At 48.9% G+C, this 17,233-nt stretch overlaps 1 protein-coding gene across 3 annotated transcripts in view; it reads right to left on the reverse strand.

Moving 5' to 3' along the window:
• ATP6V1A (ATPase H+ transporting V1 subunit A) overlaps positions 1–17,233 on the reverse strand; it is a 51,607-nt gene that overhangs the window by 20,964 nt on the left and 13,410 nt on the right. For 2 of the 3 annotated variants that reach the window (XM_068165993.1, XM_068165991.1), the window contains exons 2-3: positions 5,929–6,023; positions 1,302–1,430 (exon numbers count right to left, since the gene is read on the reverse strand). In XM_068165993.1, the coding sequence (XP_068022094.1) occupies positions 1,302–1,430; positions 5,929–6,010 (211 nt within the window). In that variant the 5' untranslated portion in view covers positions 6,011–6,023. Of the gene's footprint in view, positions 1–1,301; positions 1,431–5,928; positions 6,024–12,967; positions 13,108–17,233 lie in introns of those variants that run through there. The other variant, XM_068165992.1, reaches the window with a different exon arrangement.

The following is a 17,233-nucleotide window of genomic DNA, read 5'->3' on the forward strand; positions in this document are numbered from 1 at the left end:
AGGGGTTTGTCACCAGTTTACCTTCCAGCTCCTCAAAACAATGCTTTAGGAGTCGGCACAGGCTTATTCATGGCCTCTACAGATACCCAGAGCCAACTTTTAAGTTAAAAGGAACATGGAAAACAGAAAAGGAGAAGGTCTGGCTTCAAGCCTTGAAGTTTTATGACTTCTCTTCTGACATTCTCTCATGCATGGGTAATAGAAAATACATTTTAAGTTACATGTATTTTAGAATGCATGGCCTATTCTAGCTGGACCAACACTCTGTAAGTCACAGGAGAAGCAAGAATGTAATCTGTTATGTCTGGCAAAATACTCTGCTCACTTTACATTTCCTAGACCTGCATCAGAAATAGCGTGGCCAGCAGGAGCAGGGAAGTCATTCTGCCCCTGGACTCTGCACTGGTTAGGCCACACCTTGAGTCCTGTGTCCAGTTCTGGGCCCCTCAGTTTAGGAAGGATATTGAGACACTTGAGCATGACCAGAGAAGGGCAACAAGGCTGGGGAGAGGCCTCAAGCACAGCCCTGTGAGGAGAGGCTGAGGGAGCTGGGGTTGCTTAGCCTGGATAAGAGGAGGCTCAGGGGAGACCTTCTTGCTCTCTACAACTGCCTGAAAGGTGGTTGTAGCCAGGTGGGGGTTGGTCTCTTCTCCCAGGCAACCAGCACCAGAACAAGAGGACACAGTCTCAAGCTGCACCAGGGGAGGTTTAGGCTTGAGGTGAGGAGGAAGTTCCTCACAGAGAGAGTTTTTTGCCATTGGAATGTGCTGCCCAGGGAGGTGGTGGAGTCACCATCCCTGGAGGTGTTCAAGAGGGGACTGGACGTGGCACTTGGTACCATGGTTTAGTTAGTCCTGAGGTCTGTGGTGACAGATTGGACTTGATGATCTTTGGGGTCTTTTCCAACCTCACTGATTCTATGATTCTACAAGCATAGTTTTCAAAGGCAAAGAAAAAAATGCAACAAATACTGCTTTGGTAGTTTTGCCATTTCCTGGTTGACATTGGTCAAACAACTCCTTAACATAATACTGAAAATAGGATTAATTTAAATTCTACAGTACATATTATTTGACTTTCACTTAAGAAGAAGTAAATCATCAGAAGCAGTCTCCTCAGGAACAGCCATGAAGATACCATTCACCTCAAAGCCACCAGAGATCACAAACAGGCATGCAGAAACCACATCCTGCAGGCACTGGAAGCAACAAGTGCTGGTTACAGTCAGCTTTGCTCATTGTCTTCACCCTAATCCCCACTGCATAGCCTGGCAGCTGCAGAGGGATCAGTGGAAAGGATACATGTTTCTTCATACACCTGGACAGTTGCCAAATCTCCCTCCAGGCGGATGATCTCCCCCACCAGCTCGCTGTGGCCCACTCGCACCAGCTCGTACATAGCGGCGCCTGCCATGTTGCAGGCCGTGACCACTGTAAGAGACAGGCAAAAGGTGACCATTTATCCTGTACCTCAGGAAATCTACTACACAGATGTCAGTAAGAACTGCACAGCATAAGCCTAATATTCACTCAGAGCAGAGACTGTCATAAATCCTGTGTAGAAGTTCTACACAGAGAGAGTGATTGCCCATTGGAATGTGCTGCCTGGGGTGGTGGTGGAGTCACCATCCCCGGAGGTGTTCAGGAGGAGACTTGATGGGGTGCTTGGTGCCATGGGTTAGTTGATTAGGTGGTGTTGGATTAGTGGATAGGTTGGATGTGATGATCTGGGAGCAGAGCTGTGAAGCCTTTCAAGAGACACAGAAGATAGCACAGAGCCTGCATGAGCTGTACTGCCAGAAGCTCTCAGCCCATGGGCAGCCTGGGCTCTGAGGGTGAAGCAGGAGCCTCTGCAACTTCTTACTGTTTTCCTCTACTCCTCATGCTGTGGCCTTTGAGTTGGTAGTGACCTGTCTTGCAGTGGCTCTGCTGGGCTTAGCAAAGCCCAGCAGACCTTCAGCTGAGGATTATGGGTGGGAAGTGATCATGGAGGCACATCCCTGGAGAGCCTGAGGGTGTCCTGCATGGTGGCATGGCATGTGGAGTGAGGATGCTGAGGGTAAACCTTCTGGGAGAGTCACTTCTGTAGAGGCAGAACAGAAAGTGCTGGAGATTGGAGAATGGGACTCCTGAGCATTCCTGGGCATTGTCAGTGGCACTGGGGAAATGTCCATGGTGACAATCCCAGCTGGCTCATGGTTGCTGCTAGAAGAGGTTGGAACTGGGTCCTGTTCCTTTGGTGTCCTTTGCTCTGTGATCCACCTAGCAACCCCTCGACTACATTCAGTGTTCCCTTACATAGCTTTCACCTTGCTGCAGCTTCTCTTGCTTTCCTCTGTACCTAACTCTGCCTCTTTCATGCTGTCCTACCCAATGAGATTGCTGTTCCAAAAAGGACTGGATGTGGCACTTGAAGCCATGGTTTAGCTAATCATGAGGTGCTGGGTGATAGGTTGGACTTGATGATCTCTGAGGTCTTTTTCAGCCTTATTGATTCTATGATTCTATTCTATGATCTTGAAGGTCTCTTCCAACCTGGTCTATGCTATTCAATGTGTATTTTGTGCAAAGACTGAGAGGGGATCTCATCAATGTGTATATCTGAGGGGTGGGGGTCAAGAGGAGGGGGCCAAGCTCTTTTCAGTGGTGCACAGTAATCAGACAAGGAACAACAGGTTCAAGCTTGAACATAGATATCACCTCAACATGAGGAGAAGCTTCTTTACAGTGAGGGTGACAGAGCACTGGAACAGGCTGCCCAGGGAGGTTGTAAAGTCTCCTTCTCTGGAGACTTTCAAGCCCCACCTGGATGCATTCCTGTGCAGACTACCCTATGTGATCCTGCTTTGGCAGGGGGGTTGGACCTGATGATCTCTTGGGGTGCCTTCCAACCTGTAATATACTGTGGTGACAGGTTGGACTGGATGATCTTTGAGGTCTCTTCCAGCCTTGGTGATCCTGTGATAGCGTGAAATATATTCTATTCTATTCTGCATGAGGCACTTGGTGCCATGGTTTAGTTGTTTAGGTGGTGTTGGATGATAGGTTGGATGTGATGATCTTGAAGGTCTCTTCCAACCTGGTCTGGTCTGGTCTGGTCTGGTCTGGTCTGGTCTATTCTATTCTAGCTGCTATTTCTCATTTCAAAGCCAACAGGGAAAGTTTCCCTGTGCTTTCCACACTCTTCTGTAGGGCTCAGTAAGAGGACACTATCAGAACATCTTAGCTCACAGACAATTCATGCTCTCATTTCTCTTACCTATCTTGACAGATGGCAAATGCTTAGGGTTTGAGAAACAGGGTGAGCTTTGACACATGACCCATTGGCACATCTCCCTTCCAGTTAAGTAAAGCATACAAGACAATGCCAAAAGCCCACCTGATACCTGGCAGGCATATAAACCTGAGGCTGGGCACCAGCATTTGCAAGGCCCTCAAACCTCTGTTAACCATGGCAGCACCTGAAAGCTCACACAACAACCTACTGCCATACATAGAGCAAGCCAAGGCACCTGCCAAGGGCAACACATGCTCTTGTATCTTGAGGGACAGATGCCCACAGAGCTCCCAAGGGAACAGTACTTTAATATTTCACTTGTCATAACAGTGATGTGTATCTTAGGGCACTTCAGTTTAAACAGATGAAGAGTGGCTTACAGCACATTTTGGGCCTGACACCTGTTGGTTTCAGTTAGATTCTGCCCTAAAGCTGCTAGGCCCTGCTGAAATCTATTATATATCTTATATTAAGTATATAATATGTAATTTTTATACATATTCTATTATATTCTCCATATATATTATATAATTTGTATACATATTCTATTATATTCTCCATATATATATATTTTCATACATATTCTATTATATTCTCCATGTACATATGTTCTATTATATTCTACATACACAGCCTATCTATTCTCTTATAACAGTCTTGCACACAAGGTTCACACATCTATACAAAACTACATGCTCCCCACTACTCAGGAAAGCAAGGCTGCATCAGCTTGAAATGGGTTGTAAGTATTGTTTTTAAGAGGGCCAAGGGCATCCTGGCCTGCATCAGGAACAGTGTGGCCAGCAGGAGCAGGGAGGTCATTGTGCCCCTGTACTCTGCTTTGGTTAGGCCACACCTTGAGTCCCGTGTCCAGTTCTGGGCCCCTCAGTTTAGGAAGGAGGTTGAGTTGCTGGAAGGTGTCCAGAGAAGGGCAGCAAAGCTGGGGAGGGGTTTGGAACACAGCCCTGTGAGGAGAGGCTGAGGGAGCTGGGGTTGCTTAGCCTGGAGAAGAGGAGGCTCAGGGGAAACCTTACTGCTGCCTACAACTCCCTGAAGGGAGGTTGTAGCCAGGTGGGGGTTGGTCTCTTCTCCCAGGCAACCAGCACCAGAACGAGAGGACACAGTCTCAAGCTGCACCAGGGGAAGTTTAAGCTGGAGGTGAGGAGAAAGTTCTTCCCAGAAAGAGAGATTGGCCATTGGAATGTGCTGCCCAGGCAGGTGGTGGAATCATCATCCCGGGAGGTGCTCAGAAAGAGATTGGACATGGCACATGAAGCCGTGGTTTAGTTAGTCCTGAGGTGTTGGGTGACAGGTTGAACTTGATGATCTCTGAGGTCTTTTCCAACCTTATTGATTCTGTGATTCTATTACTTGTACACTTAAGGGCCTGGCAGTTAAAGTACAGGTATTTATTTAGGCAGACACAAGCCAAGGATCTTATTCAAAGAGTTTCTTATTCATCAAATAAGCTGCAGTAACCAAAAATCTGTTCTTGCATTCCCATCCTTCCCTTCACCTCTTGAAGAGAGTGCAGGAGGAGGCAGAAAAGCTGGCAGAGTCTGCACATATTCAACAGCTGTTACCATCAGAGCATGAAGAAAGTTAAGCTGATAAAGGAAGAGGAGGAGGAGGAGTCCTTCTCCCAGCTGCATTACCAGCTTCTCTGACTCTAAGCAGCTCCTTGCTGAGCTCCTCCAGCACATGGTGCAGTACTCCAGAACAGACTGACACTGGCAGGGGACACTGAGCACTCCAGAAGGCACAGGGTCAGTCTGCACTTCAGGGAGAATGGACTGTGTATCTCACACCTTTTCAGAAAAGCCTAATACAATGGGCCTGAAGATTTCTGACCAAGGGGCTTTATCTCACCCAGAAAGATGACTAGCTTTTGGGTTTATTCTTATTATTATTACTCATCAGCCTACCTCTGCTTTACATGAGATTAATTGGCAGCAACATCTTCTTAGTGTATTTCATCAGTACTGTGTCCAGTTCTGGGCCCTTCGGTGTAGGAAGGATGTTGAGTTGCTGGGAGGTGTCCAGAGAAGGGCAACAAAGCTGGGGAGGGGTTTGGAACACAGCCCTGTGAGGAGAGGCTGAGAGAGCTGGGGTTGCTTAGCCTGGAGAAGAGGAGGCTCAGGGGAAACCTTACTGCTGCCTACAACTCCCTGAAGGGAGGTTGTAGCCAGGTGGAGGTTGGTCTCCTCCCAGGCAGCCAGCACCAGAACAAGAGGACACAGTCTCAGGCTGTGCCAGGGGAAGTTTAGGCTGGCTGTTAGGAAGAAGTTCTACACAGAGAGAGTGATTGACCATTGGAATGTGCTGCCCAGGGAGGTGGTGGAGTCACCATCACTGGAGGTGTTTAGGAAGAGCCTGGATGGGGTGCTTGGTGCCATGGTTTAGTTGATTAGGTGGTGTTAGATTGGTTGATAGGTTGGATGTGATGATCTTGAAGGTCTCTTCCAACCTGGTTTATTCTATTCTCTTCATATGTTAGACTACAAGTCAGTGATGCTTCTTAAAAAGCCTCTCCCCTCCAAAATTAAAAGAAGCCCCACCCAGAGCTCTGTTATTTCCCTTCCAAGTGAAGAAGATTAATGACACACAAGATGAAACAGAAGCTATGATTTCCTTCAAAAAACCACCACCTACCAGGTCCGGAGACTCCATGGACATAGCCAACAAAAGCTTCTCTGTCCTCATCACGGATTTTGGGTAGCTTGGAGAAGTCCATTTTGCCTCTTCAACTGCAGAGAATGAAACAAAGTGAGAGTCAGCCTTGAAGAACACACCCATGTAGTAAGTTCCTCCTTTTCCTCCCCTCTTGTGCTCCCAATTAGAACGAATTCTGAACCCAGACAGCCTCAAACACGTGAGCCCACATAGCCTAAACCACCTGAACTCACACAGCCTAAACCACCTGAGCCCACACAGCCTAAACCACCTGAACTCACACAGCCTAAACCACCTGAGCCCACACAGCCTAAACCACCTGAGCCCACACAGCCTAAACCACCTGAACCCACACAGTCTAAACTACCTGAGCCCACACAGCCTAAACCTCCTGAGCCCACACAGCCTAAACCACCTGAACTCACACAGCCTAAACCACCTGAACTCACACAGCCTAAACCACCTGAGCCCACACAGCCTAAACCACCTGAACCCACACAGCCTAAACTACCTGAGCCCACACAGCCTAAACCACCTGAGCCCACACAGCCTAAACCACCTGAGCCCACACAGCCTAAACCACCATCACTCCACACAGCCTAAACCACCTGAGCCCACACAGCCTAAACCACCTGAGCCCACACAGCCTAAACCACCTGAGCCCACACAGCCTAAACCACCTGAGCCCACACAGCCTAAACCACCTGAACCCACACAGCCTAAACCACCTGAACCCACACAGCCTAAACCACCTGAGCCCACACAGCCTAAACCACCTGAACTCACACAGCCTAAACCACCTGAACCCACACAGCCTAAACCACCTGAGCCCACACAGCCTAAACCACCTGAGCCCACACAGCCTAAAACTCCTGAACCCACACAGCCTAAACCACCTGAACCCACACAGCCTAAACCACCTGAACTCACACAGCCTAAACCACCTGAGCCCACACAGCCTAAACCACCTGAGCCCACACAGCCTAAACCACCTGAACTCACACAGCCTAAACCACCTGAACTCACACAGCCTAAACCACCTGAGCCCACACAGCCTAAACCACCTGAGCCCACACAGCCTAAAACTCCTGAACCCACACAGCCTAAACCACCATCACTCCACTGTTTTGAAAGCTGTAAAAAGTTTAAAAGTAACTCATTTAAACAAACAAAAGAACTAACAGCCTCTAACAGCCCCTACTGCAGAAACACAGGAGTGGAAGATCACTCCATAATACGCTCTGCAAACCACTGCTGAGTGAAACACCTTGAGTCCTGTGCCCACTTCTGGGCCCCTCAGTTTAGGAAAGATGTTAAGTTGCTGGAAGGTGTCCAGAGAAGGGCAACAAAGGGGAGGGGTTTGGAACAATTTTATATATATATTCATTTCTTCTATTATATTGTCCATATACATATGTTCTATTATATTCTATATACACAGCCTATCTATTCTCTTATACCAGTCTTGCACACAAGGTTCACACATTTATACAAAACTACATTTCCCCACTTCTCAGGAAAGCAAGGCTGCATCAGCTTGAAACTGGTTTTAAGTATTGTTGTTAAGAAGGCCAACGGCATCCTGGCCTGCATCAGGAACAGTGTGGCCAGCAGGAGCAGGGAAGTCATTGTGCTCCTGGACTCAGCATTGGTTAGGCTGCACCTTGAGTCCTGTGTCCAGTTCTGGGCCCCTCAATTTAAGGACACTGAGACTCTTGAAGGTGTCCAGAGAAGGGCAATGAGGCTGGGGAGAGGCCTTGAGCACAGCCCTGTGAGGAGAGGCTGAGGGAGCTGGGGTTGTTTAGTCTGGAGAAGAGAAGGCTCAGGGGAGACCTCATTGCTGTCTACAACTACCTGAAAGGGGCTTGTGGCCAGGAAGGGGTTGGTCTTTTCTCTCTAGCAACCAGCACCAGAACAAGAGGATACAGTCTCAAGCTGTGCCAGGGGAAGTTTAAGCTGGAGGTTAGGAGGAAGTTCTACATGGAGAGTGATTGCCCATTGGAATGTGCTGCCTGGGGAGGTGGTGGAGTCACCATCACTGGAGGTGTTTAGGAAGAGCCTGGATGGGGTGCTTGGTGCCATGGTTTAGTTGATTAGGTGGTGTTGGATGGTAGATTGGACATGGCCTCGAAGGTCTCTTCCAACCTGGTCTATGCTATTCTGTTCTAACTGCCCTCCAAAGGTGCCATAACCCCACAATACTGTTTTCAAGGGTATTTACACAAGGGAGAATCTCTTCTGCCTTCCACACCTCATCTACCCTCCTTCAAATATGGCATTTTCTGTGATTCTGAGCAAGCAAGAGAGTGCTGTGGGACTGCTTCCTTTCCACCAGTCACTGAAAAGCAATGCTGCAAAGATTAATTGGGAAAACTGTGTTTTGCTGTTGTAGGCTGCTGGAGCAGAGTGTTCAGAGGAACACACACCCCCCTTCACAAGCATCAGCACACAGGCATGTGAGCCCTTCCCATAGCCTCACAGACAGATATTGCACAACCTCAGCTCTCTGTGGAACCTGCGGAGCGTCACAGAGTTGTGCTGCAAAATGGCCAAAGCCCTCAAGTTGCAACAGTCACACAGCAGAAGGACATTTCCTGCCTGCCACTGCTCAGAGAAGCTGAACTGGCACAGGAAAAGCTGTTACAGAGACACACCTCTTCAGTCCATGTTTGTCCTGGGCTGTGCTGCTCCTGGTGCATTTCTGGAGTATTTAATGGCTTTGCTTTGTCAGGCCTCACCATCCTCAGTGTTACCTTGGAAACTGGTTAGTGTTGGAGCACTAAAGGCAACTCTCTATCCATCCCTACTGCATTGACACCCAGAGCTGGTGGAAGGTGTTGTATGGCAGCCCCAGCACACAATGCTCTCTGTACCAACAAGGCCTATCCAGCACGTCCATGCCTCAGTGACAGGAACTGTGCAAGGCATCTGTTGATGCTGGCAGCCTTTGTGAGAAGCTTAACCTAACTCACCATCTTCTGCAAGACAGCAAATACAAGTCCACCACCACTAAACTGTGTCACCAAGCACCACATTTGCATAGCTTTTCAATGCCTTCAGGGATGGTGGCTCCACTTCCCTGGGCAGACTCTTCTTGTGCTTAACAACCCTTCTGGTGAAATTTTTCCCCCCCTGATACCCATTCTAAACCTGGTACAAACTGAGGACATTTTGGGTTGTACTATCACTTGTTGTTTGGGAGAGCAGACAGACCCCCAACTCACTACAACCTCCTTAGTGGTGGTTGTAGAGAGATGAGAGGCAGACTTGGACTTGAAAACTTGCCCCATGCACAGTGAGGATGACAACAGCTACATTGCCTGCCCTTCCACCACTATTACAGAATAGAATACAACAGAACAGAATAGAACAGAACAGAATAGAATAGACCAGACCAGGTTAGAAGAGACCTTCAAGATCATTGCACCCAATCTATCATCCAACACCACCTAATCAACTAAACCATGGCACCAAGCACCCCATCAAGTCTCTTCCTAAACACCTCCAGTGATGGTGACTCCACCACCTCCTTGAGCAGCACATTCCAATGGGCAATCACTCTCTCTGTGTAGAACTTCTTCCTGACATCCAGCCTAAACCTTCCCCGGCACAGCTTGAGACTGTGTCCTCCTGTTCTGGGGCTGGTTGCCTGGGAGAAGAGACCAACCCCCACCTGGCTACAACCTCCCTTCAGGGAGTTGTAGAGAGCAAGAAGGTCTCCCCTGAGCCTCCTCTTCTCCAGGCTAAGCAACCCCAGCTCCCTCAGCCTCTCCTCACAGGGCTGTGCTCCAAACCCCTCCCCAGCTTTGTTGCCCTTCTCTGGACACCTTCCAGCAACTCAACATCTTTCCTAAACTGAGGGGCCCAGAACTGGACACAGGACTCAAGGTGTGGCCTAACCAGTGCTGAGCACAGGGCACAATGACTTCCCTGCTCCTGCTGGCCACACTGTTCCTGATGCAGGCCAGGATGCCATTGGCCCTCTTGGCTGCCTGGGCACACTGCAGGCTCATGTTCAGCCTACCATCAACCAGCAGAGGATGCTTTCCTGCCTGTTCCTCTGCAGCAGAAGGTAGCTGAGATCTGCTATTCTTGTTTTGCATTGTTTCAATACAAGTTCTCTGCCCCTTGGCCTCTTTACTCATCTGAATGTTTTCAGTTGGTGTCTCTGCTGTGTAAGAACAGGGTCTCTGATGATTCCAAACTCCTGTTCAACCTGAAGGAACAGATTCTTCCAGGCTCCATGTCTTGCTGGAGTGGATTGTGTAACATGGCTACCACTGATTCACTTCACAACAGCCGCCCGAGCAGTTGATCGTGACTCAGTCACCACCAGCCTGAAGTGGAACTGCTAACTGCTCTTAAGCCCAAAGGCTCTACCAGATCTCTCTACTCTCCATAAAGGCAGTTTATCCTTTAAGCTGCCTGGTGTTTAGGCTCAGAAGACAATTGCAGTTTCACTGCTCATCTCTCAGCAGTCTCATCTGGCAGAGGGGAGGTCCTCACAAACCAATCTGCAGCTCCTGAGCTGGCTCTGCTCAGGCTCACCTAACTCCTTCAAGCACAATTACTGTTCACACTGGAAAAAGCAGGCAGTCTTTTAAATCCACCCAAAGCATTTCCTTCAGCACACCATCAGGAATGATCCCCAGAGCACTACTACCAAAATCTTCCACAGAAGCCCAGTAGAGTTAAACCAGGTTCCTGTAACTCAATCAGCAATGCTGTTTGGACATTAGACAGCACAGGGTCCCACATGAAAGTCAGTTCAAAAAGGTAAGAAAAAGAAGGAACCACACTGCCCTGCTTTGTACCAAACTCACTCCTCTTCATACCCAAGCCCTGCAGGTCAGCTGACCACCACTTGAAGCTACTGTTGATTTTTTAGGGACACAAATCAGGAGATCAGAGCAGGCATTCCACAGTCAAAACTGCATCCTGACACCCAGCACCTGCCTCTCCTGCTCTACTCCCTCTCTCTTACTACAGCCCCCGAAGGGAGGTTGTAGCCAGGTGGGGGTTGGTCTCTTCTCCCAGGCAACCAGCACCAGAACAAGAGGACACAGTCTCAAGCTGCACCAGGGGAGGTTTAGGCTGGAGGCTAGGGAGAAATTCTACACAGTGATTTGCCATTGGAATGTGCTGCCCAGGGAGGTGGTGGAGTCACCATCACTGGAGGTGTTCAGGAGGAGACTTGATAGGGTGCTTGGTGCCATGGTTTAGGTGATTAGATGGTGTTGGATGATAGGTTGGACTTGATGATCTTGAAGGTCTCTTCCAACCTGGATTATTCTATTTTATTCTATTCTACTCTATTCTATTCTATTCTATTCTATTCTAGAGCAGGATTACTCTGCTAGACCACCCAGCAACACACCAATAAATCTTGTCTTTCTCCTGATCTTTAGCATCTGCATCAACTGCTTTTAGAATATTCTGTTCTATTTAGAATAGAATAGACCAGACCAGGTTGGAAGAGACCTTCAAGATCATCACATCCAACCTATCATCCAACACCACCTGATCAACTAACCCATGGCACCAAGCACCCCATCAAGTCTCCTCCTGAACACCTCCAGTGATGGTGACTCCACCACCTCCCCAGGCAGCCCATTCCAATGGGCAATCACTCTCCCTGTGTAAAACTTCCTCCTAACCTCCAGCCTAAACCTCCCCTGGAGCAGCCTGAGACATATACCTATTAACTATCCCAAGCTTAGAAGATGAAGTCTTCCTCCTTTTTCTCTATTCCATCTCCTATAGGCTTCCAAGCAAAGTACACACAGCCTAGAAAGCCACTGCTCACCCAGCCAAGCAAAACTCTTCAAGGGGCTATGCACCTCCTAACATGGAACACAAATTAAGGGAAGGGAAATGAAAACCCTGTTACTTATCTCTACATAGCTGTCTCATGACTGAGTATGAAGCATTTTGATTTTACAGGGAAGAGTCCTTGAGGGCAGAAATGTTGCCTTACCTACCCACTCTGTTACAGGTTTTCATTATCAGTGCTCAGAGAAAATTAAATCCCCTAAAGGATGTTACCTTTAGCAGACACTGACATGCAGTGTGTGCAGGCAGGATGCACTTAGCCCAGGGGCCAGGGCAGCTAGCCATTTTGGAAAGCTCTGAGCTTCTACATCTTTGCAGAGGCCTCCTGCCTACACAGGATATAAGCCAGGATATGCAACCCCCCTCCTTCAAAAGTCCACTAGCATGCCTAGACAGGATATCATAGTATCAGTCAGGGTTGGAAGAGACCACAAGGAGCATCTAGTTCCAACCCCCCTGCCATGGGCAGGGACACCCCACACTAGATCAGCCTGGCCAGAGCCTCAGCCAGCCTGGGCTTAAACACCTCCAGGGATGGGGCCTCAACCACCTCTCTGGACAACCCATTCCAGGGCTTCACCACTCTCATGGTGAAGAACCTCCTCCCCACCTCCAGCTTCATTCCATTCCCCCATGTCCTATCACTACCTGAGATCCTTAATTTTATCCCCTTAATTTTATCCCCTTGGGAGGAAAGATGCATCTTTACAGCTTATATACAGGAGCCTTCCTCATCTGAAACAGATCACCAACTGATTTTCAACATGCTCTTAAGCTCTAACATTGCTGTATGCTGCCTAACAGTGACAACCCCCCCCCCGCAAACATTACATGCTGCAGAACTATTTCTTCCTGAGAGGTGATTTATTAAAGGCTTTGGTTTTTTAGTCATAATCAAACAGGAAAGGACCAAGGACCCTGAGTCTTCTCTCCTGGTTTCTCCCCAGCACAGCAATTTTAGCTAGGCATTAATGCCAAGCACTGCCCTGATCTCAATGCTGGAGAAGCCTGTTTTCTCTTTGGTTCTGCCTCAACCATTTGGTCAGACCAAGAATTCACCACACGAACTGCCTCTCCACAAAGATCTCCTCAAGATTAAGGCTCCAGAGAGGTTTTTCAGAAGGAGCCTTCTTCCAGCAAGGAAGAACAAACAAGACTGTTTTATCCCACAAACACAGATTCTTACCTTAATCTGCAGAAGCAGGCAGTAACCAAAACCCCAATCCCCAGCCCCAAGGTAGCAAAGCCAGAATTCAGCAGGCAAGCAGCAGCACCACTAAGGAAGCAACTGTCCTTCCTCTGTCCCTGCACAGAGGGATGAGAAAGCCTGCTGCAGAGGGGAAAGAAATTTCTGACACACAGCAGAGGCATAACCACCTGACTTGATGAGTCATCAGTCTGTCTCTCTCTCTCCCACCAGCAGCGAGGAATGCCGCAATAGCAGCTCCCCAGCACCGCTGAGCTCCCAGCGGCGCCTCCCAGCCCCACGCAGCCCAGCGGGAAAAATCAAAAGCAGCGCTCAGCCCCGGCGGGAAGGGGCTCCTACAGAGCAGGCCACCCCAGCGACCCAAGGGTGCTGCACCACTGCATTAAAATCCTTAACATCAGGATGCCTGCTTTCTGCTGGAACCACTTCTGGGCCCCCCAGTTTAGGAAAGACATTGAGACACTTGAAGGTGTCCAGAGAAGGGCAATGAGGCTGGGGAGGGGCCTGGAGCACAGCCCTGTGAGGAGAGGCTGAGGGAGCTGGGGTTGCTTAGCCTGGAGAAGAGGAGGCTCAGGGGAGACCTCATTGCCCTCTACAACTACCTGAAAAGGGGTTGTGGCCAGGAAGGGGTTGGTCTCTTCTCTCTAACAACCAGCACCAGAACAAGAGGACATGTGGCAATGCCAGCGCCGAGCAGTGTGAGCAATCTGGCAGTGCAGGCCTAGAGCCTGGCATGGTGGTAGGCCATGCTCAGCATAAGTGCAGAGCCAGCTAGCAGTGGAGCAAAACAGTGCTGTGCCTGCAGCATGGAACTAGAACAGGGCACTGGTAGCTATAAACATGGACAGTTATCTTGGGACAACAGGACATGCACCTGCATCAACAAACCTTGTGTGTCGTTAGGAGTTGGACCAATGATCTATAGCAGTGCCATGTGTGGTCGCTCCTAGGGAACCAATGGAGCCATGCCAACGAGGCTCTCTGAGTTTAGATAAGTTGTAGCAGTTCCCTTGATACACATTTCTGCCTTTCCTGTCTCTTCTTCTTCTACACTTTACTGTTTTGTACTGGCACTACAGGCCTGCACCATCGGCCTGCAACACTGGAACAATAAAGGAACAATACTCGATCATATTGGTCAGCTGTATTGATTCCAATCTCTGTCGCCGATAAGGACACAGTCTCAGGCTGTGCCAGGGGAAGTTTAGGCTTGAAGTGAGGACAAAGTTCTTCACTGAGAGAGTTGTTAGCCATTGGAATGTGCTGCCCAGGGAGGTGGTGGAGTCCCCATCCCTGGAGGTGTTCAAGAGGGGATTGGATGTGGCACTTGGTGCCATGGTCTAGTCATGAGGTCTGTGGTGACAGGTTGGACTTGATGATCTTTGAGGTCTCTTCCACCCTTGGTGATACTGTGATACCCAGCAGTCCTTCATGTCAGCGTGTGCTCTGTTCTGAAGAGCTTAACAAGCAACCATTTCACAGCAGGCTGCATGGGGAGGCCCTGAAGACACCAGGATACTAATTGCTTGAGTATGTGGAACAGGAACTGATTCTTATCAAAACACAGAAGCTTTGGGGGCTTGCTTCAGCTAATATAAGAATGATAGCATCAGTAAGGATGGAAAAGACCTCAGAGATCATCAAGTTCAACCTGTCACCCAACACATCATGACCAACTAAACCATGGCACCAAGTGCCACATCCAATCCCCTCTTGAACACCTCCAGTGACGGTGACTCCACCACCTCCCTGGGCAGCACATTCCAATGACAATCACTCTTCCTGGGAAGAACTTTCTCCTCATCTCAAGCCTAAATTTGCCTTGGCACAGCTTGTGACTGTGTCCTCTTGTTCTGGTGCTGGTTGCCTGGGAGAAGAGGCCAACCCCCATCTGTCTACAACCTCCCTTCAGGTAGTTGTAGACAGCAAAGAACTCCTTCCCCCAGTCAGCAGAAGCATGTTCAACATCAGAATAAACTCCCAAGGGAAGTGGTAGATGCCCTCACATTAGGCAGTTTCAAGGCCTAGCTTGACAAGGTGCTGGGCCATCTCATTTAAACTAGATTCTGACCCTGAAAGGTTGGACTAGATGATCCTTGAGGTCTCTTCCAACCTGGAATTGTATGAATCTAGGAGAACTGCACAATATCCAACACCTTAGCGTAGCAGACTGATGTGTCACAGCTGCTGGAGTCTCTTGCTGAAGACCTACAGGCACTGACATAACCCTCTGTGTCACAGAGAAGGCAGGCAGCTCCGCAGTCTCTCCCTCAGGAAGCTGAATGAATTCCCTGCAGCCTTCACAACTTCTCAAGACTATCTTTGCAAGTTCTAGGATTAGCAACACATCAAAATGGCTCAAAACTTTAAATACACTATCCCAAACTGTAGTAAATAGCACAAGAGCAACCAGTCAGAAGCAGCAGCACTACACTGGTAAGTCACCAGTGCCAGGATTCCTTCTGCTGAGTTAACTTTGAACTAGGGTCATAGATTTTTACCATACCTGAACCAGACTAGTGTTTTGGTTTCCTAGGGTAGAAATATGGAACTAGAATACAGGTCCTGGCATTTGATATCCAGGAAGGCTTCACAGGCATACAGGCAATCAAATAAAGTTTTCCAAACAATCATAGAATCAATAAGGTTGGAAAAGACCTCAGAGATCAAGTCCAACCTATCACCCAACACCTGAGGACTAAACCATGGCTTCATGTACCACATCCAATCCCCTCTTGAACACCTCCAGGGATGGTGACTCTGCCACCTCCCTGGGCAGCACATTCCAATGGCCAATTAAGCCTTCTGGGAAGAACTTTCTCCTCACCTCCAGCCTAAGCCCTGTGAGGCGAGGCTGAGGGAGCTGGGGTTGCTTAGCCTGGAGAGGAGGAGACTCAGGGGTGACCTTATTGCTCTCTACAACTACCTGGAGGGAGGTTTTAGACAGGCAGAGGTTGGTGTCTTCTCCCAGGCAGCCAGTACCAGAACAAGAGGACACAGTCTCAGAATTGCGCCAGGGGAGGTTTAGGTTGGATGCTAGGAAGGAGTTCTATACAGAGAGAGTGATTGCCCATTGGAATGGGCTGCCTGGGGAGGTGGTGGAGTCACCATCATTAGAGGTGTTCAGGAGGAGACTTGATAGGGTGCTTGGTGCCATGGTTTAGTTGTTTAGGTGGGTTGGATTGGTTGATGGGTTGGACACAATGATCTTGAAGGTCTCTTCCAACCTATTTTATTATTCTATTCTATTCTATTCTAAACTTCCCCTGGCACAACTTGAGACTGTGCCCTCTTGTTCTGGTGCTGGCTGCCTGGCAGAAGAGACCAACCCCCACCTGGCTACAACCTCCCTTCAGGTAGTTGTAGGCAGCAATAAGGTCTCCCCTGAGCCTCCTCTTCTCCAGGCTAAGCAACCCCAGCTCCCTCAGCCTCTCCTCACAGGGCTGTGCTCCAGACCTCTCCCCAGCCTCGCTGCCCTCCTCTGGACACATCCCCCCCCCACAGTAAAAACCTAGTTACAGGATAGTAAAGATCACAAGATCACAATCCACACCGGACAACCAGTTTAGCATCACATTTGAGACTACTCAGAATCAAGACTGCCAACATACACTGTGCTCACCTGAGCAGACTTTGGTACAGTGTGCAGTGCTCACTGCATGAGGATGTGCTGCAAGGCTCTCATAAATAACAGGATAATCCCCAGCAGGCATTTCCTGTAACTTGGACAGTTCATACTTCCCCTTCCAACAGACATTTTCAAGAGGAAGCATGAAAAGTCTGCAGTGCCTATGCTACTGGACAAAAGCAGAAGCTGGGAAGCATTTCTGCATCTAATATTTGGGATATGGTCCCCAAAGAACCAGCAGGTCCTGACCTCTGACACTGCTCACTTGGAAAAGAAGCAAAACACTACTCTGAGGAAACCTGCTCCTCCATATTATGCAGAGTTATAACTTTACTACAACACTGCACAGAAAAGTCACAGATAGATTGACCTTCAAAGGTCACTGTGCCCAACCACCCCTGCAATTCAGGAGGGACACCTCCAGCCAGATCAGGCTGCCCAGGGCCATATTGAGTCTGATCCCTAATGCCTAATGTCCCAGTGACAAGGCCTCAACCACATCCCTGGCCAACCTGTTCCAGTATTTTACCACTCTCACTGTAAAGAACTTCTTCCATGTGTCCAACCTAAATATAGCCTGCTCAAGTTTCAAACCATTACCCCTTGTCCTGTCTCTA

This window comes from Melanerpes formicivorus, unplaced genomic scaffold, assembly GCF_026170545.1.
Source record: "Melanerpes formicivorus ecotype bairdi unplaced genomic scaffold, bMelFor1.0.p_v2 SCAF_95, whole genome shotgun sequence".
Taxonomy (NCBI): domain Eukaryota; kingdom Metazoa; phylum Chordata; class Aves; order Piciformes; family Picidae; genus Melanerpes; species Melanerpes formicivorus.